The sequence below is a fragment of the Leptonychotes weddellii genome, chromosome 12, assembly GCF_054177405.1.
Source record: "Leptonychotes weddellii isolate Sample4059 chromosome 12, ASM5417740v2, whole genome shotgun sequence".
NCBI classification, from domain to species: Eukaryota; Metazoa; Chordata; class Mammalia; order Carnivora; family Phocidae; genus Leptonychotes; species Leptonychotes weddellii.
In genome coordinates, this window is record NC_138380.1 from 33,929,530 (window position 1) to 33,956,379 (window position 26,850).

At 41.6% G+C, this 26,850-nt stretch overlaps 1 protein-coding gene across 6 annotated transcripts in view; it reads left to right on the top strand.

The window, feature by feature from the left end:
* The window catches only part of DOCK4 (dedicator of cytokinesis 4), a 417,063-nt gene that overhangs the window by 380,192 nt on the left and 10,021 nt on the right, over window positions 1-26,850 (top strand). For 5 of the 6 annotated variants that reach the window (XM_081800230.1, XM_081800232.1, XM_081800234.1 and 2 more), the window contains 10 exons: window positions 61-227; window positions 2,948-3,034; window positions 16,996-17,172; window positions 18,111-18,194; window positions 21,159-21,278; window positions 21,613-21,734; window positions 22,060-22,180; window positions 23,242-23,323; window positions 23,452-23,561; window positions 25,866-25,938. In XM_081800230.1, coding sequence (XP_081656356.1) covers window positions 61-227; window positions 2,948-3,034; window positions 16,996-17,172; window positions 18,111-18,194; window positions 21,159-21,278; window positions 21,613-21,734; window positions 22,060-22,180; window positions 23,242-23,323; window positions 23,452-23,561; window positions 25,866-25,938 — 1,143 coding nt within the window. The remainder of the gene's footprint in view (window positions 1-60; window positions 228-2,947; window positions 3,035-16,995; window positions 17,173-18,110; window positions 18,195-21,158; window positions 21,279-21,612; window positions 21,735-22,059; window positions 22,181-23,241; window positions 23,324-23,451; window positions 23,562-25,865; window positions 25,939-26,850) is intronic. The other variant, XM_081800233.1, reaches the window with a different exon arrangement.

Below are 26,850 nucleotides of genomic sequence, written 5' to 3' on the forward strand. Positions count from 1 at the left end.
CAAGCCAGATTTCCATGGCGTTTGCCAAGTCGGGTTTCCTCCTTGACTTTTTAATCCTAGATTTGCAGATCTATGCCGTGACTCCCATCCCGGAGAGCCAGGAGGTCCTGCAGAGAGAGGGTGTTCCGGACAACATCAAAAGTTTCTATAAAGTGAATCATATCTGGAAATTCCGCTATGACAGACCATTTCACAAAGGGACTAAAGATAAAGAAAATGAATTCAAGGTACCGTGCAGTTCTTATTACATACGATTTCCCATGAGCTCTTTGGAACAAGCCCCTCGATAAGTATTTATTTAGAATAGAGTCAAGTGATAGAAGCAGAAGGGACTAGAAACCACTGAGTCTTGTTGATCTCAAACTCAACTGTATATCAGAGTGCCATGGGGGTGCTTTTCTAACCAAGCACACTTCTTAGCTCAGGAATCCTGACTCAGTAGGTCTGAGAGGAAGGCCTGGAATCAGCTTCTTTGTGACGATGCTGGTGGTCCTTAGACCAGTCTTTGAGATGTCACGGTTGAGCTCAGCCTTCTTATTCACTCATATTGAACCAACGGTGGGGACCACAGGATATTTGTTCTCAGATAGTGTGCAGTGAGTAAAGAATGCTTAACCGACAGGGGAAATGAAGAATCTGAGACAGGGAACAGTTAGGTAGACTGCTGGTACAGTGAAAGATTTCTGTGTGATCTTCTGCTCTTTCTTGTTAGAATGGTGTGTCACTAGGACTTCTGAGAAGACACCGAGTAAAAGCCAACCATAGACTCCTTGCATGTGCTGAGTCGTCCATTCTCAGCAGTTGTAATAAGCCTTGCCATCCCAAGCTCTCTTGGACTGTCTAACAGCCCTACTGGGGGATTGTGCCACAGATACGTTATAATCTCTTCTTTCCTTGATAACAGTGACAAAGTGGGACCAGATAGATCCCTGGTTAGTCAGTATTCCCCCCCCTACAAAACTGACCTATTACTGTGGGTTAATTGGTTTAGCTTCTTTTATCACAGAGTCTCTACTTAAGCTGGGAAACGTCCTCCTAACACTATTAGCAGTGATCTCTGATGTTAACTGTCCTTCTCTCCTCTGCCTAAGTGTCAGTTCCCAGCGCCCACAGCAGTAGCTCCGGGAATGGGGCACAGCCGGGCAGTCAGAAGGGGAAGCTGGGGTCGCTCTGCAGTGTCACGATGGGCCTCCACACAGGGCAGTCCTCTGTGCAAGGAGATCCGATGGGTTACCTATCAAGGCAAAGAAACTATTGGAAGACAGTACGGGGATGTCATTGAAAAGATCCGTGATCATTTCTAGTCCTTTTGGATACTTACATTTTTCTTTGTGTCCCACAAAACCAATTAACGATCATTAGTTTATGATACAGCTTTCGTTGCGGTTGGTGACACTGAATACAAAGTCTGAGATCTGCTGGAGTCAGGCAGGTGACTTGCTCAAAGTCACATTCTAACTACCCGGAAACCCTACACTACAACCCACACCTTCCAGTACCTACTCCTTTGCACTTCCTGCTGCAGCGCATTTCCAGCTCATTTCCAGCATATTTATCAGTGCTATAGCAGTCCCCCTAGAAAATATTGATAAGTCTGGCTCCTCATTCCTGTGCTTCCAGCCCTCAGCATCTGGCACCAAACTGCCCCTCAGAAGCCTCATCTGCACCGCATCCCACTTGCCCACCCTCCCTCTGGGGCTCCAGTGAGACCGAACTTCTCTTCCCCATCTCTGCGTGCCCTTTCCCTTTCTCCAGCCCCTGGCTCGCTCGCTGGCTCGCTCGCTAGGGTCTCTGCGTGGGCTTCTTCCTGCTGCCTGCAGCGCTCCCCCTCCCTCCGCCTGGCAAACTCCTACTCACTCTTCAGCATTCAGCTCACGTGTCACCTCCTCTGAGAAGTGCCGTCCTCCTCCCACAGGCTGCTCTGCCTGCCTGCTTCCTTCTGCTCTCCCCCAGCACCTTGAGCCCAGCGTTCCTTTCTCTTTGCCCTGAGCCCTTCCCTCCGTGCTCACCTCCCTGTCACCCCTACCATGCCCTCACCTCCCTGTCACCGCCGCGATGCTTCCAGCTGCCGGCACAGGGACTCTGCCATATTCATTTCAGTATATCTTGGCTGACACGAAGAAATCCTCCCAGTTTCTGTTGTGCTGGAATAAGTGGCACTATTTCAGGGATTTTGTGAAGTTTATTATCCTCTTGAGAAAAATGAGGCATAGACAGAGAAACATGGTTGACACAAGAGAAATCTGTCGCCCACAGCGGCTCTTATCAAGGCAGCTGTGGCTTCCCGTGTCACGGGGGTGCTCTCCTGGCCAGGGGAAGCCTCGGCTCTTGAAATACGGATCCTCCTGGATGATGGCAGTTCAAATGGGTGTGAGAAAATGTGGCACAGTGAGGAAGTCAGAAGTTCCAGTAGGTAGAGTCTGGGAACTAGAATGTACCCCCGGGCAGGTCACATTGCCTCCTGGATGCTTAGCATCTCCCTTTTTAAAATAGAAAGGTGGAGCTACGTGATTCTTCATGGACCTTTCCTCTGTGAGGATGTTATTATTCTAAACCTGTGTTGACTAGCTGATACTGTTACCCCTTCCAGATAAAAATGGCAAGACCTTAAGGAGTGAGGGGGTTTAAATTGGAATGTGAAAGAACTAGCAAAGGAAATAACTGTGGTGTTACTCTATTTTAAGCTTGCTGTCTGCAGTAGATGATGTATTCCACACAGGAAAAAGTGTCCGACAACACAGAATGGGAATGATTAACACGGCATCAGTGGTATCTTACCGTGAAGGCTTCACGAGTGTGAAGGGATTACCCACATGCTAGAAGGGATACTAAAGAAAAGCCTACAGAAATAAGCAAACCTGACCAAATCGCATGGCTAACGTTAGTCATAGCTCAGTAACTAGGAAGAAGGGACACTTGGGGACTTAATTTGTTTTGTATTCCGTAGAGTCTCTGGGTGGAGAGAACATCATTATACTTGGTGCAGAGTTTACCTGGAATTTCCCGCTGGTTTGAAGTGGAAAAGCGTGAAGTGGTAAGCATCAGAGCTTATTCTCAAGTACTTTCTCATCACAGTTGCTCCCTGGGAGTCATGCCATATATTAATTGCTTCTGCTGTTGACTCCAAGTGTCCGGAAGCACACAGAGTAAGGTAGTAAATGTTTATGGTATTGACCCCTGTGACCAAGGCTTGGAGGGGAACATGACTGTTCTCCTAGTCCGGCCAGCAAGAGGCATTCCTCAAAAAGAACTATGACTACAGCATGGAAACCCTGCAGGCCCTTGAGTAAAAGAGCTGGAATTCGAATGACTGTAGGCCAGTGGGAAGAGGTTCTCTACCTTGTCTTATTTAATCATCATACCAAAACTATGAGGTATGTATCCCTCTCCCTCTTTTTACAAGTTTTAACCAGAAGTTAAAAGCCTTTGCCAGAGGTCTCACATCAAGACGTTGAAAAAGGCTACACTCAAACCCAGATTTTCCTGCCTCGACAGCCAGTCCCAGCCAGCTCTTCGAGTTCAGTTTCCTTACACGCAGCCTGAGGCTAGCGCAGAGCTCCAGTAGCTCCGTGCTGATCCTGGTGGCAGTAGAAGGGAGGCGGCTGTGTGAGTCTCACTGAGCCGTCCTGGATGAACACCAGCTGGAGACCGTTGGGTGTCATTCTGTGGAAACCACAGCACGAAAGAACCCTTCAGGTTGTAAAACAGGCCCCAGCTCCAGGCCCGAGGTCTGGGTGCTGACAGCAGCTGTATCGGGGAGAGACCTGGCCTGCTGCCTGTGTTGCTCCTCGGGCTAGCAGCACCTTGATGGCAGCCCTGCAACCAAGCAGCATCCTTCTCCCTCCCTTGCTACATCCATCAGGACTGAAGCCAGCCCTTTGATTGCCGTAGTCCTCTAGCTGATCGAGAAAGTGACGATTGTGAAAATATCATTTAACTCCTTTCCTATTTAGGTAATAAGCCACTCTCACTGAATACGTAAGAGCAGCTCCTGCCCAAATGGTCTTCCAAGAATGGCCTGTCCTACCTGAAATCTCACTAAGCGTTGAAACCACTCAGCTTATCATGTTTGATTAAGATAAGGATTTAATGGTGATTTCCTTTTACAGTGCTAAAAAATTCACATCGCTTCCTAAAGAAATGGAACTGGGCGCCTGGGTGGCTCAGTTGTTTAAGCGACTGCCTTCGGCTCAGGTTATGATCCTGGAGTCCTGGGATCGAGTCCCATATCAGGCTCCCTGCTCAGCTGGGGGTTTGCTTCTACCTCTGACTCTCTTCCCTCTCGGGCTCTCTGTCTCTCATTCTCTCTCTCAAATAAATAAATAAAATCTTTAAAAAAAATAAAATAAAGAAATGGAACTCAGTTCAGTAGACTGCCTCAGTGTAGTCCTATTCTTGTAGGGTCTGAGCCAAGGGTCCCCAAAGCTGGTTGCTTACATGGTATACCCTGGTGCCTTCCATGGAAGAGTAGAGGCTGCTAAACAGTCTCAGAAAGTCTTAAGCTTCATGCTGAATGGGCCCAACCCACAGAAATGTTCTTAGTCATCTATCCCTGCATTAATGATTCAGAGAGCCTTTTCAGCTACTTACTACCCAGAGCATTAAATTCTCTGAGGCCTCACCAATGATCCTAACCTTTGAAATATTACCCCTCACACCCTCGTCTCACACACACACACACACACACACACACACACACACACAAAATACTCACAAAAAGTACCATGCTGATAATGATTAAAGAAACATGACAAAACATAACCTTTCAAACATCAGCTGCCTACTTTATTAGAATATATAATCTTACGTTCTTTCAAACAGAACAAATTAAATTGGGCTACTTTGTTCTCTGAACACAGCCCACTCATAACAGCCTTATGTCTTTCTCTTGTTCCCACTGCCTGGAATGTCCCCACCTTCTATTAAAGTTGCTGGTTTACTGCTTTGATGCATGGCATATAAGGTCCTCAAGATCAGGGACACATAATAGGTACTAAATAAATATATGCCAACCTGAATTGAAATTCCTTATGTACAATGCCAAAATCTAAAAGATTCTGTAAACCAAAAGATGTTTTCCTAAGTTCAGCTCCAAACTCAATTGGTAATAAGCCTAACCTGATCTGATGTAAGACCATTTATGATCTTTATGTCATTTAGTATGAATATTCTTATGTGTTACTGCAGAAATATTAATGCATTTGGTTAAAGAGAATTTCCCCGGACCCTGTTTGAGGATTACATAATAGGCTCCATGTGCTGTATATTATGTTTCTAAAATCTGAAATTTACTGAATTGTGAAACTTCTGGCACCAAAGGTTTTAGATGAGATTGTGGACCTTTATTCTCTAAACATAGCCCCAGAATATATTATCCCATTCTTTCGAAGATGACAATGCCTTTGAACTACTGTTTTCTTAGTAATTGTTTTTATTGTCTTGAGAACAAACAAAAAAATCTGTACTTCTTCTGGTTAATAAGTAAGCTCATTTAAAAAATTTTAAACAAGATAAAACTACAAAAGAAATGTATGACGACTTTTTAAGCTCCAACTATAGATAATGAGAATAGTTTTACATGTCACATAATATCCATCAGAAAATCATGTGGCTCTACTTTCAGAATACAGGCAGAATCCAACCACTCTTCACCAGCCCCCACTAATAGCGCCATCTAGTGTCTGATTTCTGCAGTAGTGTCCTAAGTGGTCATGTGTTTCTACCCTAACCCCCTGCAGTCACCTCTGTGCACAACATCCAGTGTCCCTTTTAAATTTAAGTTGTATCATACAAAAGTAAAGAAAATATAAACTGTGTGGCTCAGTTGGTTAAGCGACTGCCTTCGGCTCGGGTCGTGATCCTGGAGTCCTGGGATCGAGTCCCGCATCGGGCTCCCTGCTCAGCGGGGTATCTGCTTCTCCCTCTGACCCTCCCCCCTCTCATGCTCTCTCTCTCTATCTCATTCTCTCTCTCAGATAAATAAATAAATAAATCTTAAAAAAAAAAAGGAAAACAGTATAGTCATAGTAATTTAAAAATATATTTAAAAAAAAATATATATATATAATGAACCTGATTTACCCATCATTTTACTTAAACAACTATCAAAAAGGCCAATTTTGTTTTACCAGCATCTTCCTGTTTTATACTGGATTATTTTAAAGTAAATCTCAGACATCATCTCATTTCATCTATAAATATGTATATTAACTAAAAAACATAACCACGATATCATATATTATCCCATCTAAAAAATTAACAGTAAACTCCTTGACATAAAATATCAAGGCAGCATTCACACTTCACCAAGGGTCTGTTTATTTTATGAGTTTTGTTTTTTTGTCATTTGTTGTTTGATTTCAGATCCAAATGAGGGCCATACACCGCAGCGGGTTGAGAGGTCTCCTAAAGTCTCTGTTGATCTATAGGTTCTCCCTGAATTGCTTTTTTGCCTTACAATTTGCAGACTGAGCCATTGGGGTAGTTTAACGTGTTTCTTTGTCCCTCTATTTTTTTGTAAATTGGCAGTTAGATTTAGAGGCTTGATACGATGTTGTTATTTGGGATTTTTTTTTTTTTGCAAGAGTACTTCATAGGTGGTGTTACAAGCTTCTGGTTGTGTCTTTCTTGTAGCTGTGTTGGCAGCCACTGATGATGACGGCCCTAATCTATTAGGTATCACAAAATGGTGATATTTTATCACTCCTTCTTTGTTTATTCATCAGAACACTTCTATAATGAGAAACGTTTCCTCATCCACTATATGATTACCCTGAGGTATAGCAAAGGAAGAATAATACCCTACAAAAGTGACCAGAGAAGTTTTTGTTTGGTTTTGGTTTTAGTATCATTAGTAATTCATGGACTTAAGCACACTTGTTTTTTTTAATCCATTGCAGTTATTATTCTTATTAATTTTTCAAGTTGTTCCATTTTGCCCATTGGGAGCCTCTTCAAATTGACTTCTGAGTCTTTCTGATAGCATCCCAATAGTTGCTACAGAGCTAAAACAAAGGACTGGATGGTCAAATCAGCAGCAAGCTTTCCTAATAAGGCAATCAAGAGCCTCAGATGAAGCAGAGAGACACCTGAGACCTCAAGCCTTGTCCTCCAGGTCTTTCTTTCCCACATCAGTAATAACGTGGAATAGATGGGAGTCTCTAAGTAAGATTCACAGGATTCCTCACCCAGGGAGTAAATTCACATTATGAAATATTCCATTTTATACTGCAGAGAGTTAGAAAACGTTTCTGGGACATTCTGTAGGAAATCATGTCTCCTGGCTTCTGGGTGTTACTAGTATAAGCAACTCTTTAGCTGAGGACACAGATACCATCTCTTCTTCCTGGCAATTTGTCTGTTTCCTTGAAGGTGCAATTGACAAGGGGATAAGACCCAATCACCTGCCTTCTTTTCTATTCCCCAAGCATATTTATTCCTCCATTAAAGAGAGTGCATGGATCACAGGCCAACTGCTTTAATGTCTTCCTCCCAGCTGCCTTCCTGGCTTACCGGGATGACTAGGTACCCCATGCTCACTTACACACCCCTTGCCCCAGACCTTAAAGCAACCATTTCTCCAATGACTCCTTCTTTTTAGTGGTAAGAGGATTTACAGATCACAATCTGGGGGCTAGATGAAAATAATTCCTTGATGAACATTTTTTACACAATGTTGCAATCTTTGACCATCTCCTTAGAATAATTTCCCTAAAAGTGAATTGATCTATCAAAGAGTCGACAATTTAACCTTTGCTTCATGGGCCAACAATGGCATGTACCAATTTATTCCCTGTCTGGCAGGGATAACTATTCTTGGGGATACCCATTTTCCCAACAACCTCTCCAACGCTGGGTGTTATTTTAATCTTTCCAAATAACAGATGAAAATGATCATACTAGGGTTGACTTTTTTCTTTTTGGCATTTGTTGAATGCTAGATAAGAAGATATATTTTCGGTGCATCTGGGTAGCTTAGTTGGTTAGGCATCTGCCTTCGGCTCAGGTCATGATCCCCAGGTCCTGGGATCGAGCACCACATCAGGATTGATGGGGGGGAATCTGCTTCTCCCTCTCCCTCTGCCTCTCTCTCTCTCTCTCAAATAAATAAGTAAAATCTTTTTAAAAAAGATATATTTTCATATATTTATTTACAGTTTGTATTTATTTTGTGAATGCACTGATTATTCCCTCTGGTTTTCTTCAGTATTTGAGAAATATCGATAATTAGTCAGGAATATATGTGGAAATATTTCCCCAAGTTATTATTTGTCTCTGGCCTGTGTTTATTGCATTTTGTTTATTTTTTTTAAAAAGTAACATATGATACATTACTGGTTTCAGAGGTAGAGGTCAGTGATTCATCAGCCTTATATAACACCCAGTGCTCGTTACATCATGTGCGTTCCTTACTGCCCACCACCCAGTTACCCCATCTCCCATCCCCACCCCACTCCCCTCCAGCAACCCTCAGTTTGTTTCCTATGATTAAGAGTCTCTGGTTTGTCTTCCTCTCTGATCTCCTCTTCCTTTATTTTTTCCACTCTTCCCCTATGATCCTCTGTTTTGTTTCTTAAATTCCACATATGAATGAGATCACATGATAATTGTCTTTCCCTGATTGACTTATTTCACTTAGCATAATATCCTTTAGTTCCATCTACATTGTTGCAAATGGCAAGATTTCATTTTTTCATGGCTGAGTAGTATTCCAATGTATATATACACCACATCTTCTTTATCCATTCATCTGTCGATGGACATCTGGGCTCTTTCCATAGTTTGGCTACTGTGGACATTACAGCTTTAAACATTGGGTTGCCGGTGCCCCTTCGGATCGCTATATTTGTATTTTTTGGATCACTACCTTTGATTCTTTGGAGTAGATACCTAGTAGTGCAATTGTTGGGTCATACAGTAGCTCTATTTTCAACTTTTTGAAGAACCTCCATGCTGTTGTCCAGAGTGGCTGCACCAGCTTGCATTCCCACCAACAGCATAGGAGGGTTCCCCTTTCTCCGCATCCTCGCCAACATCTGTTGTTTCCTGGTTAATTTTAGCCATTCTGACTGGTGTGAGGTGGTATCATTGAGGTTTTGATTTGGATTTCCCTGATGCCGAGTGATGCTGAACACTTTTTCATGTGTCTGTTGGCCATTTGGATGTCTTCTTTGGAAAAATGTCTGTTCATGTCTTCTGCCCATTTCTTGAATGGGTTATTTGTTCTTTGGGTGTTGCCTTTGGTAAGTTCCTTATAGATTTTGGATACTAGCCCTTTATCTGCTTAGACATTTGCAAGTATCTTCTCCCATTCTGTCAGTTGTCTTTTGGTTTTGTCAGTTGTTTCCTTTGCTATGCAAAATCTTTTTATCTTGATGAAGTCCCAGTAGTTCATTTTTTGCCTTTAGTTCCCTTGCCTTTGGGACGTGTCTAGCAAGTAGTTGCTGTGGCTGAGGTCACGGAGGTTGCTGCTGTGTTTTCCTCTAGGATTTTGATGGATTCCTGTCTCACATTTAGGTCTTTCATCCATTTGGAGTATATTTTTGTGGATGGTGTAAGAAAGTGGTCCAGTTTCATTCTGCATGTGGCTGTCCAATTTTCCCAACATCATTTGTTGAAGAGACTGTCTTTTTTCCATTGGATATTCTTTCCTGCTTTGTCGAAGATTAGTTGACCATAGAGTTGAGGGTCCATGTCTGGCCTCTCTATTCTGTTCCATTGATCTATGTGTCTGTTTTTGTGCCAGTACCATACTGTCTTGATGATTACAGCTTTGTAATAGAGCTTGAAGTCCAGAATTGTGATGCCACCAGCTTTGGTTTTCTTTTTCAACATTCCTTTGGCTATTTGGGGTCTTTTCTGGTTCCATAAAAATTTTAGGATTGTTCCAGCTCTGTGAAAAACGTTGATGGTATTTTGATAAGGATTGCATTGAATGTGTAGATTGCTCTAGGTAGCATAGACATTTTAACAATATCTCTTCTTCCAATCCATGAGCATGGAACGTTTTGCCACTTCTTTGTGTCTTCCTCGATTTCTTTCATGAGTGTTCTATAGTTATTCTGAGTACAGATCCTTTGCCTCTTTGGTTAGGTATATTCCTAGGTATCTTATGGGTTTTGGTGCAGTTGTACATGGGATCAATTCCTTAATTTCTCTTTCTTCTGTCTCATTGTTAATGTATAGAAATGCAACTGATTTCTGTGCATTGATTTTATATCCTGCCACTTTAGTGAATTCCTGTATGAGTTCTAGCAATTTGGGGGTGGAGTCTTTTGGATTTTCCACATAGAGTATCATGTCACCTGAGAAGAGTGAGAGTTTGACTTCTTCTATGTCGATTCAGATGCCTTTTATTTCTTTTTGTTGTCTGATTGCTGAGGCTAGGACTTCTAATACTATGTTGAATAGCAGTGGTGATAGTGGACATCCCTGCCATGTTCCTGACCTTAGGGGAAAAGCTCTCAGTTTTTCCCCATTGAGAATGATATTCACTGTGAGCTTTTCATATATGGCTTTTATGATATTGAGGTATGTTCCCTCTAACCCTACACTGGAGAGTTTTAATCAAGAAAGAATGCTGTACTTTGTCAAATGAAATGCTTTTTCTGCATCTGTTGAGAGGATCATATGGTTCTTGTCCTTACTTTTATTAGTGTAGTGTATCACATTGATTGATTTGTGGATGTTGAACCAACCTTGCAGTTCAGGAATAAATCCCACTTGGTCATGGTGGATAATCCGATTAATGTACTATTGGATCCTATTGGCTTGTATCTTGGTGAGAACCTTGCATTCATGTTCATCAGGGATATTGGTCTGTAATTCTCCTTTTTGGTGGGGTCTTTGGCCTGGTTTTGGGATCAGGGTAATACTGGCTCATAAAAAGAGTTTGGAAGTTTTCCTTCCATTTCTATTTTTTGAAACAGCTTCAGAAGAATCAGTATTAATTCTTCTTTAAATGTTTGGTAGAATTACCCTGGGAAGCCATCCAGCCCTGGACTCTTGTTTGTTGGGAGATTTTTGATTACTCCTTCAATTTCCTTGCTGGTTATGGGTCTGTTCAGGTTTTCTTTCTTCCTGTTTCAGTTTTCGTAGTTTATACGTCTCAAGGAATGCATCCATTTCTTCCAGATTGCCTAATTTGTTGGCATGTAGTTGCTCATAATATGTTTTTATAATTGTCTATTTCTTCGGTGGTGGTTGTGATCTCTCCTCTTTCAATCATGATTTTATTTATTTGGGTCATTTCTCTTTTCTTTTTGATTAGTCTGGCCAGGGGTTTATCAATATTAATTCTTTCAGAGGACCAGCTCCTAGTTTCATTGATCTGTTCTACCCTTCTTTTGGTTTCTATTTCATTGATTTCTGCTCAATCTTTATTATTTCTTTTCTCCTCCTGGTTTTAGGCTGTATTTGCTGTTCTTTCCCCAACTCCTTTAGGTATAAGGTTAGGTTGTGTATTTGAGACCTTTCTTGTTTCTTGAGAAAGCTTTTATTGCTATATACTTCCCTCCTGGACCACCTGAAACAGTTGTGTTTTCATTTTCATTTTCAATTTCAATTTCATTTTCTTTAGTAGGATGCTCTTTAGCCTCTATGTGTTTGAGTTCTTTCCAAATTTCCTCTTGTGATTGAGTTCAAGTTTCAAAGCATTGTGGTTTGAAAATATTCAGGGAATGATCCCAATCTTTTGGTACCATTTGGGACCTGATTTCTGACCCAATATGTGATCTCTTCTGGAGAGTATTCCAGGTGCACTTGAGAAGAATGCATATTCTGTTGTTTTAGAATGGAATGCTCTGAATATATCCGTGAAGTCCATCTGGTCCAGTGTGTCATTCAAAGCTCTTATTGCCCTGTTGATTTTCTGCTTAGATGATCTGTCCATTGCAGTGAGTGGGATGTTAAAGTCCCCTACTATTATTGTATTATTATCAATGTGTTTCATTAATTTTGTTGTTAATTGATTTATATAATTGGCTGCTCCCCTGTTAGGAACATAAATATTTACAAGTGTTAGATCTTCTTGTTGGATAGACCCTTTAAGTATGATGTAGTGTCCTTCTTCATCTCTTATTACAGTCTTTGGTTTAAAATCTAATTTGTCTGATATAAGGATTGCCACCCCAGCTTTCTTTTGGTGTCCATTAGCATGGTAAATGGTTTTCCACTCCCTCACTTTCAATCTGGAGGTGTCTTTGGGTCTAAAATGAGTCTCTTGCAGACAGCATATTGATTGGTCTTGTTTTTTAATCCAATCTGATACCCTGTGTCTTTTGATTGGGGCATTTAGCTCATTCACATTCAGGGTAACTATTGAAAGATATGAATTTAGTGCCATTGTATTGCCTGTAAGGTGACTGTTACTGTATATTGTCTGTGTTCCTTTCTGGTCTATGTTACTTTAGGGCTGTCTCTTCACTTAAAGGATCCCTTTTAATGTTTCTTGCAGGGCTGGTTTGGTGATTACAAATTCTTTTAGTTTTTGTTTGTCCTGGAAGCTTTTTATCTCTCCTCTTTTGAATGACAGCCTAGCTTAATAAAGTATTCTTGGCTGCATATTTTCCTCATATAGCACCCTGAATATATCATGCCAGTCCTTTCTGGCCTCCAGGTCTCTGTGGACAGGTCTGCTGCCAGTCTAATGTTTCTACCCTTGTAGGTTACAGACCTCTTTTCCCACCCGAGCTGCTTTCAGAATTTTTCTCTTTGTGTCTAAGATTTGCAAGTTTCACTATTATATGTTGGGGTGTTGACCTATTTTTATTGATTTTGAAGGGGGTTCTCTGTGCCTTCTGCACTTGAATGCCTGTTTCCTTCCCCAGATTAGGGAAGTCCTCCACTATAATTTGCTCCAGTATACCTTCTGCCCCCCCCTTTCCTTTTCTTCTGGGATCCCAATTATTCTAATATTGTTTCACTGTATTGTATCACTTACGTCTTGAACTCTCCCCTCATGATCCAGTAGTTATCTTTTTCTCAGCTTCTTTATTCTCCATCATTTTGTCTTCTATATCACTAATTCTCTCTTCTGCCTAATTTATCCTAGTAATTAGTGTCTCCATTTTTGTTTGCCTTTCATTAATAGCCTTTTTGATTTTGACTTGGTTAGATTTTAGCTATTTTATTTCTCTAGAAAGGGATTCTCTAGTGTCTTCTGTGCTTTTTTCAAGCCCAGCTAGTATCTTTATAATCATTATTCTGAACTCTAGTTCTGACATCTTACTTATATCCGTACTGATTAGGTCCCTGGCAGTCAGCACTGCCTCTTGTTCTCTTTTTTGAGGTGAGTTTTTCCATCTTGTCATTCTATCCAGAGAAGTATAGATGAAAGAACAAAATACTAAAATGGCAACAACAAAATATATAGAGAAATATACACTAAACAAATCATAAGAGAGCTGAAACCAAAAAAGAATAAAATAATAAAAATTTAAAAAAGAGAGAGAGAGAGAATTTAATCAGACAAGTGAACAGAACAGAGCAATACACTATATCCTGAGAGATTTTGGTCTGTTTGTTAGAAGAAACTGCATCCCAAAATTGTAAAGAAAGAAAAACTTATATATATACAAAAATAAAATTAAATACAATGAAAGTATAGAATGTAACTCTAAAAATGAAAATTTAAAATGATTTTTAAAAAAGAGTTGATAAAGTAAGAAATTGGTTGAAAAAGGAAAGAGAAAAAAAATTAAAATTGAAAGACTAAAGAATCAAGGGGGGAAAAAATACATGAATTCTATATACTATTTTCCCCTAGCACTGGAGTTTTGCAGTTTTCTGTGATCGGTAAACTTGGTCTTGGCCGGTTGTTCTTGCTGACCTTCTGGGGGAGGGGCCTGTTGTGCTGATTCTCAGGTGTCTTTTTCCCTGGGCGTAATTGTACAGCCCTTGCCAGGGGGCCAGGCTAAGTAAGTGGCTCTGGATTGCTCTATGTGGCTTTTGTTCCCTGAAGGTTTTCCACACAGCTTTAGAGGTGGAGAATGAAAATGGCAGCCTCCCAATCTCTCGCCCCAGAGGAGCCAAGAGCTCAGGGCCCCACTCCTCAGGGCACCTTCAGGGAAAAGCAGTCACTCCTGTCTCCCTGGTCTCCATCCACACTCTGTGCTCACCCAGCCTGTGACTGAGCATTTCTATGTCAGGCACACAACCCTGTCCTGAGTCTCCAAACCCTGCAGACTCCTGTGACATGTACTTGCACCGCTCCTCCTGGCAGAGGAAGTGGGGGTCTCACCGGGGTTCTGCCCCTCACTGGGCCCCTGCTCAGAGAGCAGTCTCCCGACTATACTGCTGTTTGTGGTATATGGCAACTCTGGGCTGAAAGCCCACTCCTGGGCTCACTTATTGCAACCCGCTCCAATGCCTGGAAACTCTGCCGCACTCGGCACCTCGGTATTCCTGTGACCCTGGGGACCCTGAGGCCACACTATCCCTCCTAGGATTGTGCCCTGTTTTCAGGCAGGGACGTCCTTCACCCGAGCAGACTTCTTAAAGTTCTGATTTTGTGCTCTGCTGCTATATCACTTTCTGGTAGCGGGTTTACAGAGGCTCCCTCCCCTCACGGTTTATCTTCCCATATATCCCCTCGGATTTGCTTCTCCACACCTCCTACCTTGCAGAAAGTGGTCGCTTTCCTATTTGTAGAATTGCAGCAATTCTTTTCTTAGATCTCCGGTTGAGTTTGCAGGTGTTCAGAATGATTTGATAAGATAACTAGCTGAATGCCTGGGACCAGACGAAACTAAGGTCTCCTACCCCTCCCCCATCTTGGACTATTCTCGCATTTTGTTTGCTTTTTAAATTTTTTTTCATATTAATAGCATTTGAATTTATAAAGATGAGCATGATTTTTTTTACCATTGGCCAAAACATGTATAAAATTTTCCATCTTAACTATTTTTAAGTGTACAGTACATTGTTAACTATGTGTGCCCTGTTATGCAACAGATTCATCTCACAAAACTAAAACTCTGTATCCATTGGACATTTCCCCTTCCCCCCCCCTCCCAAAATGCTGGCAACTGCTGTCCTACTTTCTAAGATGTCTTTTTAACTTTCAGTCCTTTAGAGTCCTCAGACTTTTACTTTATGGTTTAGCTTTTGTGATTATAAAACAAATGTTTATTGTCCTAAATAGACAGTAAATACCCACTTGCCAGCACTCAGGAAACAGAACATTGCCAGCAGCACCCCAGAAGCTTTTCATGTACCCCTTTCTAGTGGCAACTCGCTCCCTTTCTCTTAAAGGCCACCACTATCCTCACTTTATATGGTATCCATTCCCTTGCTTGGTTGATGACCAAAGTTTGTTTCTCTAAAACAAGTCAATTTAGTTTTGCCTGATTTTGAACTTTATGTAACAGTATCATAGTGTGTATATTCTATTATAATTTGGTTCTGTTACTCAGTATTATTTTTAGTATTAGTCCATGTTATTACCTTTGACTGAAGTTTATTTGCATTGCTACATACTATTGCATTGTGTGGACATACCACAATATGTTTATGCATTCTTTTATCAATGGACAGGGATTTTCAAGACATTTATGACCATTTTTATACATTTCCTCACACACATCTATACATATCTCCTACTCCACTTTTTTTTCAGGTGTATGCCTACATAGAACTGCATGCAGGACCATAAAATATAATAGAGAGATCTTTACCTTTAGTAGATAGTGCCAGACTGTTTTCCAAAGTGATTGAAACCATTTGAACTTCCAACAGCCAAAATTGAGAAAGTCTAGTACACACATTCTCACCATCATTTGCTGTTGTCCTATTTATTTTTGCCATATAGTGAATGCTTAGTAGTATATTACTGTGGTGGTGTTTTTCATGTTGTTGATCACAAGTGAGGTTCAACACCTTTTCATATATTTATTGGCCATTTGGATTTCTTCCTTTGTAAAGTGCCTGTATAAGTGTTTTGCCCATTTTTTACTGGGTCGTTTGCCTTTTTCTTATTTGTTTTTAACAGTTCTTTATATATTCTGGACATAGGCTCTTTGATGGTTTTATATTTTATAAACATCTTCTCCTTTCTGGCTTATCTTTCCTTCTCTTCATAGTGTCTCTTGATGAATGTATCATCTTAATTTTGACATAGCCAAATTATTCTAGTACTTTTCAGTGTTGTTTTAAGATGATGTAAGTGACCTTTAAAAATCTAATTTGTTTCCTTAACTGAAAAAACCAATATTTAAATGTGCTTATTGTAAGCTTGAATTCTTTACAGCTAAGAGCTTGGCAGACCTTCTCCTCAAAGAGAATGTCAATGACAATAATGGCCACAATGTTAAACATTTGAAGAACACTTTCATCATTTTCACATTTAGGTTCCCCATATAACCTAGAATTTTTAAATCATTATAATTCTGTTTGGCTCTCTTTCAACAAATAGATCCTGCAGCATATATGATTATCTTATTTTCTATAACTCCTAACCGAGTACCATCCTGTGCCACCTTATGGTGCTGTTATATATGCATATGGGGGTCCATATGGGCATATGTCCCATCTTTCCAACTGGGCTGAAAGCTCCTTGACATCAGAAGATTTGTAAATGCATCTTTGTATCTCCTGTGGTGCTCTGCATTAAGTAAGCAACTAGAAAGGTGATAATAATATGCAGGGCCCCTGAATATTTAGCCCTTCAAAAGAAAAGAAAAATGAGTTTTAACAGACATGAGATCCTCGGATTTTCTTCTAAGGATTACATGGCTTGTTGCAGTTCTAATATATGATTGATGATTGCTGATTATCCCAACCACATTTCGACCAATCAGTATAATCACCTTCACTTTCCAGACCTTTCAATGAACAGCTGATTTGTCATCCACATCCTTGTCTATTCTACTGTATAGCCCCTGTTAGAGATATTGATGGGAGCCAAGGGGTAGCACAGATAATTCAGAACATGGATAATCTACTTTCTTCTTGAATGTCACAAAATCCAAAATATGTTTATGTGCATTTGCTTCTCAGGTAGAAATGAGTCCTCTGGAAAATGCAATTGAAGTGTTGGAAAATAAGAATCAGCAGCTGAAGACTCTGATTAGTCAGTGTCAGACAAGACAGATGCAGAATATTAATCCCTTGACTATGTGCCTGAATGGAGTTATAGATGCTGCGGTTAATGGTGGAGTTTCCAGGTATCAAGAGGTGAGGATTACGTATTGTTGTCTGAAAGTTTTTAAATTTGATTTCTTAGGGCTTCAGAAGTCTTTTTTCAAAATATGCACACACATCTGCATGCTAATATCGGGTTACAATTGACACAGAGTTCTTTGTTAAATAGAGCAAATAGATAGTCATTTGTGATGCACACTTATTCCATTTGCCGATATGTGGTATTTTGGGGATAAAAGTGTGTGCATGTGTGTGTGTGTGCTTGGATGAATAAAGTGGTGAAGTTATCAAGATTGTTTAATAAATGTCTACCTAAGGGCGCCTGGGTGGCTCAGATGGTTAAGCGTCTGCCTTCGGCTCAGGTCATGATCCCAGGGTCCTGGGATCGAGTCCCGCATCGGGCTTTCTGCTCCTTGGGAGCCTGCTTCTCCCTCTGCCTCTCTCTCTCTCTCTCTCTCTGTCTCTCATGAATAAATAAATAAATTCTTAAATAAATAAATAAATAAATAAAATAAATAAATAAATGTCTACCTAAAACCGCTTCCTTGACCAAGGAGGCTCACAGGCATAGAAACGTCTGATCTTGTTTAGAAGATACTTTAAATGGACTTTTCATCTGCCCTTGTGGTTTTAAACAGAAAGTCAAAACAGCTTGAAAGGTGAGGAGGCTACCATTTTAGTCATACTGAATATTAAAGCACTTTATTTTAGGATACAAAGCTTATTGATTTGGATTTGCTATTTGCTTGCTTTACCAGAGACACTTATTTACACAATCGCGGCTCTTTAACCAATCCTTTCCTTATATTCCCTTTCTGACCAGCTGCCCACAGCAGGAGTCATTCCTTCTGCCCCACAAATGTGGTTTTCAGTGGTGTTTCTTTAAAGATGCCAAGTCTTTAGAAGCAGCTGTGTCTTTCACTTTCTTTTTAACTTTCCTGAAGTAAACTGACTCTCCATTCTCTTTCTAGGCATTTTTTGTCAAAGAATATATCTTAAGTCACCCTGAAGATGGAGAGAAAATTGCACGGTTAAGAGAGCTAATGCTTGAGCAGGTAAGGTGGGGGCAGAAGCCAATCACCTGCTCTCTTTCCTGCCTAGATTTGCATAGTTACCCAGAGACCCATCTCCTTGGTTTTCTATGTCAGTGTTCTAACAGAAGAGGTCAGCTAAGCATTATAGATTCCAACTTGCTAATTTTTACTTTTACTTCCCACTTCGATGCAAAAATAAATTTAACAATGAGTAAACTATGACAGCCCCGTAAAATGGACAACTTCATGTAGTCTCTTGGACTAGTGTTTGAATGTCTCTCCCTAAAGACTTGCTGTAGGCTTGATGCCAACTTTTCACTCAAAATTTGGGGCTCACGTAAGTTCAGACCAACTCAAAATAAAGGAATAGATAAATGAATGAGGGAAGGAATGAGATTCTTACTTAAATGTTATAGTAAGGGGCAATCAATAGACTTTGCTTTAAAACAAAGACTAAGCCTATAGATGATAGGATATGGACAAAACGAGATACAGGCTCATCATTTTCTACTCCAAAGAAGCATAGTTTATTTATTTAGTTCCAGCAAGTACAAAGAACTAGAGTAATCTCTTTGCCTGCTATGTTCCTGGAGCTAGCTCTTGGCCTGAAAATGGTTTGAAAACCTCTGAGGTAGGAGACATGATGGTCAAGAGGCTGAGTTAAATAGGAAATAAGGACATTTAACACCCATAAAAAATGGAATACGTATGAAAAAATGTGACCAAAGCATCTCCTTCTACTTGATAATACCAAATTAATCAACAAATAAGGCAAGCCCTTTTGGGTAAGAAAATGATGAGGTTGTATCTGATTTTCATCCATATTTTATGCTCTGCAGGCTTAATCCACAGACCTTAATACTGGGGAGACAGAAGTGGCCATGGACAGGTACCATGGCTGGAAGAGGGTCAGTTATGCAGCTTCTAGAAAAGAGAAAGGAGTTACTTTAAGGTGACCTGCCAGGAAATCGAGAATAAGTTAAGTTCTCGATGTGGCCCTAGGGGTGATGTAGATATTAAAAGTGAGCAAGTTAGGTTATCCAGTTCTTAGGATTTTGGAATGACTGTGACCTTTGTTGTTGATATTCAATGATCAGTATTTAACCTGAGCACAGTCTCTTGTGAGTGGTTTGCCTCACTGCAGGACTCTTACTTGGTGTATTCAGTCTGACTGAATTTTTTCCCCAGAGTTAAAATTAAAAGGACCAAGAAGACTCTCAAGAAAAATAAAATCAGGAACCTTTGTTTCCTCCACATCCTGCCTGTGTTCACAGGGCCTTGTGGAAAGAGCTGTGACACAGGAGACTTTATATCTCTGTCATAGGATAAGCGGTACAAGTGACTGCCATGTGACCTTGGGCAGGTCACACCATCTTTGTGAGACCGTAGGAGTAGGGGATTGGGCTGGCAAGGGCACTACCCTCAGCTGGACCTCTGTGAGGTGGTTCAGATAAACTACCTGGGGGCCTCGGAGATGCCCTACCCCGGTGGCTCTTCCAGAAAGGACTTGGCCCAGCTGAGGGGAGTAGTGGCCGTCGACAGACGCTGTTGGTGCTAAGGTCCTTCAGCTGTTGCCTCAGCTGCAGAATGCTGCCTGGCCCACGATCACCACCTTCCTGGGTGGCCCGCATCCAGTGACTGAGGAGGAGATATAAGGCCCGGCCATCTGGGCCCAACACAGCACAACTCTGACAGCCTGTTTGAGGCCCAGAGCTCCCCTGGTGTCGGCAGAGGCTGACATGACTGCTGTGTGTCTCGGCTTCTTTTTAGTCAGTCCTGCTTCTGCCGCTCCCTCACACAGACAGTGATGCCAGGTGACTCCCCAGTAAACATCCTCATCTCCATGCCAGAGTCTACTTCTGGGAGAACCCAACCTGCAACGTGATTTTGACAAAACAGAGTCCTACAGTGAGTGTTTAAAATGGAAACTGGATTCCTGCCCTTGAGGTCAACTCTTCCATGCCCTTCTCCCTTCGTCAGACTCTTCCTTTATGCCTCAGACATCCACTCCACTCTCACTACTCCCTTTAAAGGTGTCCTTGAGGTTTAACGTATTTTTATTCTTATGCAGATATGCTGGCGGTGGGTAGGGGCTGCCACAGTCCTGCCCACGTACAGAAGGTGCTGGACACTCTAACCCACCAGGCTCAGTCCTGTTTGACTTGAGCTTTCAATCTTGAATCTTCACAAGATGTCAAGATAAAAACCACTGTGGTGACGGTGTGATTCACTTTCCTCACAGTCGGTGAAACTTGTTCTTTTGACCACGTTAGCATGGGGGCATTTTTTTAAATGTAAAAGATAGCTGGTACTCAGAGGAATTAAGCACTATTCATAGTTGAAGAACAAAAGAAACTTGAATTGTTTGTGTACATCTCTTTTGGGTCCTCACCACAGAAAACCTCTTTTTTTTTTTTTTAAGTATGAGCTGCTCCTTATTGCATTATAATAAGTGAACCAGAATAATCATTTTTAACAAAAACAAAAAGAATGGCAACTATTATAGAATTCCTGTTCCTATCCTACCTCCATGTCTTCCTCAACCAAATTCTGAAAAGGGAGGTGGGGGGAGGAGAGATGGGCACAGCAGAACCTGGTGGAAGAGAAAGAGTATCGTGAAAAAGGGCATACCATCCAGAGAAGAGATCCCTTGGGAAGAAGCTCCTGCCCAATCCTGTGAAGTACAGAATGGAGCCAAGCAACACATAACTGCTTAAAAGGGTGGTTATTACAGATCTAAAATACATGGGAAAGAAACTTCGGGTAGGAGGTAAATCAGAAAGACCTAAGTTTGAATCCCCATGCAGGATCGTTCTGATCCTCAGTGTCCTCACCTGTAAATGAAGGATTGTTCCTATCTTGTGGGGTTGAGAGGATTAGCCACAACACATGCAGAATGCATGGTACAGTGCTTGACCCTCTAGCAGACACTTGGTGGAGTTATTCACTGATGCGTTTTTTTTTTTTCCTTTTCTTGTTATCAAGGCACAGATTTTGGAATTTGGTTTGGCCGTGCACGAGAAGTTTGTGCCTCAAGATATGAGACCCCTACACAAAAAGCTGGTCGACCAGTTCTTTGTGATGAAGTCAAGTTTAGGGATACAGGTACGTACCCAAAGTGTCCATAGGGGGCAGTCTGACCACTGCCGGTTGCTTTTTGTTAGCGGGATGATGAAGTATCCAATAGTGACATCTTTTGGTTTTCCTACCAAACTGCACCATCTTACCAGGGAGTCCTCCAGTATTAAAATTTTGCATCATCTTCTATTTGCCTTGTTCAACTTTTATGAAAACAAAAAAGGGCAAGAAAGCTTAATAATACTGAAACTTACCTTTATAACCTTACGTAAAGATTTCATAACAATATGCTAAAATACCTCACGAGTTCTTTTGCCCCTATAATTACTCGTCTAAAATATTTCCTTGTCTCCCTCTCTAGGAGTTCTCTGCTTGTATACAAGCCAGTCCAGTCCATTTTCCTAATGGAAGCCCCCGCGTGTGTAGAAACTCAGCACCTGCTTCTATGAGCCCAGATGGTACCAGGGTAATTCCTAGACGCAGGTAAGTCATATTCTGAATTATCTGACAATTTGGCATCCACCCAAGATCTGGAATGATTCTCTCATTCTTTATGGCACGATTTGTCAAATACGCTATTTCTTAATGAAATAATTAACCCGCGAGGCAGCTGCAGACATCTGCCACTGGTAAAACAGCAACAGCATGAGAAATAAATAAACTCAAACATTTGATTATATTGAGGCAAACAGGAGACAACAAAATGGGATTTATATATTTTTTTTCATTTGGTTTTATACGACGCCAGCATGTGATAAAGTGCAATTCAGAGACTGAGTTAATGACCATTTTTTTCCCCCCAAAACAGCCCATTAAGTTACCCAGCTGTCAACCGATATTCTTCCTCCTCACTGTCCTCACAAGCTTCTGCTGAAGTAAGCAATATTACAGGGCAATCAGAAAGCTCTGATGAAGTCTTTAACATGCAGGTACTTGATTGGCTTTTTAATCGTCTGGTCGTGTGTATTCCTTTTCTGTCTCAATCATGAGAGTTTCTGTCCACTCTGCTGGGCTATTGAACAGATCTGCGAGCAAGAACATTGAGTTAAGGACAAACCTTTAAACACTCTCACTGCTCTGTTGGTCTCTGGAGTCTACAAAGAGGTTTCCCCCAAAACTGCCCCCTCCACTCTCAGAAGACGTGAGCAAGAATGGGAAAGCCTGGGCAAACTGCGCAGGGTTAGCTTTGAAACCTGCTTCTGATTTGCTTCTTCCATTCAGGACCCTTGGAGCCTGTCACCACATCCTGGCTGCCTCTTAGCATTGCTAAGTGGCCTCGTTGCTTCACAATACACAGTTGAGAGGGCCATTATACAATTTCTCTACTTCTGCTCATGTCAGAAAATGTTCATAATAAAAAGATTTTTACTGAAGAAACAAAATAGTTTTTAAGGACATTAGTCAGTGTAACTCTGCAACACAGAATTTTATTTAGACCCTACTAATACAGCATTTATAATAATTTAGTAAGAAGAAGTTAAAATTTTCCTCACCACTGTCTTTAGAAAAGGGGCATAGTACATATTGCCAAATTCATGCCTTGAGCACATTTTTGGAGAAAACAAGAAGGTGCATTTTCTGCTTTTTAGAAGCACTCCCCTGTCTCTGTGCCCTAGGCTGGGGGTCCTTCTGCTTGTCCATTAGTCAGTGAGGGCTACCTGCTCCTCCATCCCCGTAGATCCGGAAAACTAATAACTAATTCAAATGCGTTCCTTTGGCTGGAGTCAAATCCTCAGTTTTTTTTTGTTTTGTTTTTTTTTTTAGAGTATTTTGATTTTAAATCTTGGATTCTTGATTAATTCAGACAGGCTTCCTTATCAGCCTGAGATTTTTCTCTATTTCTATATGGCCTTTTTCTTTTCATTTTTGTTTTGTTCTTGTTTGTTTTTTGGCTACTTTGAAAGAAAAGGGCAGGGATCTTGTTTTCAATATGTCACTGTTGTCTGGAGCCTCTCAGCAGTGGATGATAACAGCTCCCATGTATTTGCAGCCAAGTCCATCTACCTCAAGCTTGAGTTCGACTCACTCTGCTTCACCTAATGTGACAAGTTCTGCCCCATCAAGTGCCAGAGGTCAGTGCCAGGGTATGGGGCTGACTGAGGGTGCCCCAGGAGCTGTGGCCCTGGCACCCCAGCCCAACATGTCCTCCAGGCAGGTCCAGCACACGCCCTGACGATCCTTCCTTTCCTTCTCTTCTCAGCTTCCCCTTTGTTGTCTGACAAACACAAACATTCCAGAGAAAACTCTTGCCTGTCCCCGAGAGAGAGACCATGCAGTGCCATCTACCCAACACCTGTGGAACCTTCTCAGGTAGTCCCTTGGGGGGCATGGAGATACTAGAAAACAAGCCAGTGTCTGAAATTGCTTACATATCTCTGCAGAAAAACCCTGTACCTGCCAGAGGCAACCAGATGGGCTGTGTTAGACAAGTCGATCTGAGTGAAGAGTGAACCTCTGCTCCATGCCTGTTGTTCGAAGTTTCTGTTGGAGCCATATTTCTGATACTGATACATGGGTTGTTGCCTGAGCAGTAAAGTGGAGTGGAAAATGGGAAATGATTTTTCCCTCCTTGACCTGACTCTCTAGTTCATTGCTGCTATTTAAACAGTACAAGGGTAATTAGGTGAATGAGTTGGAGTGTCTGTGTGTGTTTGCATGTGTGTGTAGCAGGAATTTCAAGCAACTTTCTCCATTAGCAAGAGACCCTTGAGGAGAAACATGATCTGTCCAGCAGCCTTTCTTTTGGCCTGTACCTAGTTTGAGAGAGCTTCAGTTGATTCCTTTCTGAGGTACCCAGGAGCGCAAGGACAATTTCTGTTCACCTTTGCCATTCTTTAATGCACTGGGGGAGGAGCAGTTGAGTGCCCAGGCTTTCACGGTCCCTCCACCCCCAGGTGTAAAGGACCATGGTCCTCAGCTCCTGCCTGGACTTGATTTTGAAGTGATCCTGATGTAGGAAAGATGTTAGGGTTCGAAGCCGATGGCCAAGAAAGAATTCTTGAGACGTCTTTGGTGCAAAAAGGTGATTTTATTAAAGCACAGGGATAGGATCAGTGGATAGAAACAGCTGCACCGGGGTTATGAGGAGTGGCCCGTATATACTTTCAAGTTGGGAGGGGGTTAGGGATAGCGTAAGTCTCTAAGGAATTTGGAAGCGAGGTTCCCAGGACCTTGAGGGGCTAGCTGTTGTTGGAAAAGTGTCATATATTACTGTCTAATAAAACCTGACTCATGAGACCCTTCAGATGTGTATCAATGGGCCATATGCTTGGGGGATGATTGCCAACATGTATCTGGGGGGTGAGGGGGTTTAGAGATAAAGGAAGTTTCCAAAAGAATTTTTATATGTTAAAGTAGGCTTACAGGATCCTGGGGGGCGGGGGGGGGGGATGTGGTCAGGCTAGGATTGCCTTTTGATCCTTAGCGAAGTATCAACATCAAGGCAGTTGAGTCGCTAGAGTAATATCCCTCTGCCTGTTTCAAGGACTTGGTCAATGGGCTGTAGGTAGTAAGGAAATTGAATAATTTTTCTTCTGCCTTTGTTTCCCACATCCATTCTCTTAGTCCAGGTGAGGGCAGGGCCAAGGGCTTGGCTCTCTGGGCACTTCAGGGGCTGTGAAGGGTGGTTTCCAACGTGAAGATTCTTGGGTAGCCCTGTGTTTTACCGATGATTTGGGAATAATTTAGGAGCAGAGAACAATACTTACTTATGTTCCAGCTAATTTTTCTGTTTTTCTACACCACCCTGGCAGAAGTCTGTAGCTGCATCTGGAAATGGATGAGAGCGAGTGGGATGTGGCTTGATTGGTTTATCTTTGCTGATTGTGTAATCTTCCCGAAAGCCCCAGGATACCTCCTCTGCACAACACTGATGTCTCGCAGAAATTCTCTCTGAGTGCGTTTGGCTGAACCAGCTCACCAGTTTTCCTTCCCTTTGTCACTTGATGTTGCAAGGGAATTTCACACTTGGTCCCATCTGCTCCAGGAGCTCATGTTGCCCGCATGGGGGACTCTGAAAGCCTTCCTTGATTAGCCTCCGACTTTTCCGCTTTTGGTAAAACGTGAAGCAGTGTGTAGTTGCCAAAACCTCAATAATACACATTGATATGGTGCATCTACTTTTAAGGACTTGCACTTTTTCTCTTAATGTATTAGGTAGAACCATGTAAAACTGGCATTCTCATGGGTTAAAAATCGTAGAATATTGTCCATTTCATATGTTTTTAACCTACGATCGAAAACATGTCCATTCACTAGAGATTTTTCAAGCTAATATTTCTTAATTTTTATCTGCGTTTCATATTGCCAGTCTAAGCATTCTTATTTATAAAGAGCACCATAGCTTAACTGCTGCTTACTGTTTTTCCCTCCATTTTATTATGAAAACTTATTTACCATTTACACTTAAAATCTAATACAAACTTCTTAAACTTAAGACTCTTCTCCCCTTTTTTCCTTAAATATAATTGAATTCTTGGTTCCCAGGCTCATCATGTACCATATAAAAATTATTTTGAACCAAAAGTTTCAGTTATGAGACAATCATCTCATTTTCTAGAAGGTCTCACATGACAGCATATTGCACCATAAAAATGGATTCTTGTACCTTTGCAGAGGCTGCTGTTTAATCATATTGGAGAAGGGGCCTTGCCACGCAGTGACCCAAATCTTTCCGCACCTGAGAAAGGTGGGTATGAAGCCAGCCCCCTCATCGGTCCCGGCAGGCGTCAGGGTTTGTTTTGTCCTCATTTTCTCCAGTCTGTCGTGTGTCTATGTGGAAGGCAGATCTCCGGATCTTTAATAATCGGGACTAATTTGCCCTTTAGGGGACTCATGAGAGACAGTCCTTCGTGATGCATTCTTTCAAAACTGTTTTCTTGTAGGATTGAACAGCAGAATCTGAGCAAATTAGGAACTCCTCGGTTACATGGCTTTTGGGGTCCGAGCACAGGCCTGTGCTCCCTGAAACAAAGCTGCTGAAGAGGCTACTTATTCAGCACAGTGAAAAATAGCACCTTCCCAAATGGATTCCCTGGTCCCACTCTTTGTTTCCCTTACAAAGCTCATTCTGCCAGTTCATCTCTTGTTTGTGGTGACTCAGATACTATTTAAGAATTGCAATCCAGTGCATAATGGAGTGTGCCCTGCCTCAAGGTCACACAAAAAATGAGAAACGCACGCAAGGCAGTTAATAGCCAATTAGCATCGGTCTGTGCAACACGGCAGGCGATGAAGAGCAGATTCAATGTGACTCTCTCCACCGTGCGGGTGGGGGCCTGCAGCCAGTCACCTATATGCCTCGCTCAGGGTCAAGCCTCAAAAATCCAAGCGGTCCCATAAGCCAATGAATCGAGCCACTAATGAAATGTTCCCATAAAGTGCACTTTAATTGCCCTCATTAAGAACTAAACTGTATTGTCATTGGACTACATGGATAGATTAACATTAAAACTTTCCTTGGGAGATGGAAGTTAGTGAGACGGTAGCTGAAATGATTTTAAAGCCCAAATCTTGCTTGAATGTTACACGTCGAATCTTAATCTTTGCCTGGAGAACTTAGTATTTTTCTCAGCCCTTCTACTAAAGAAAATCACAAAGC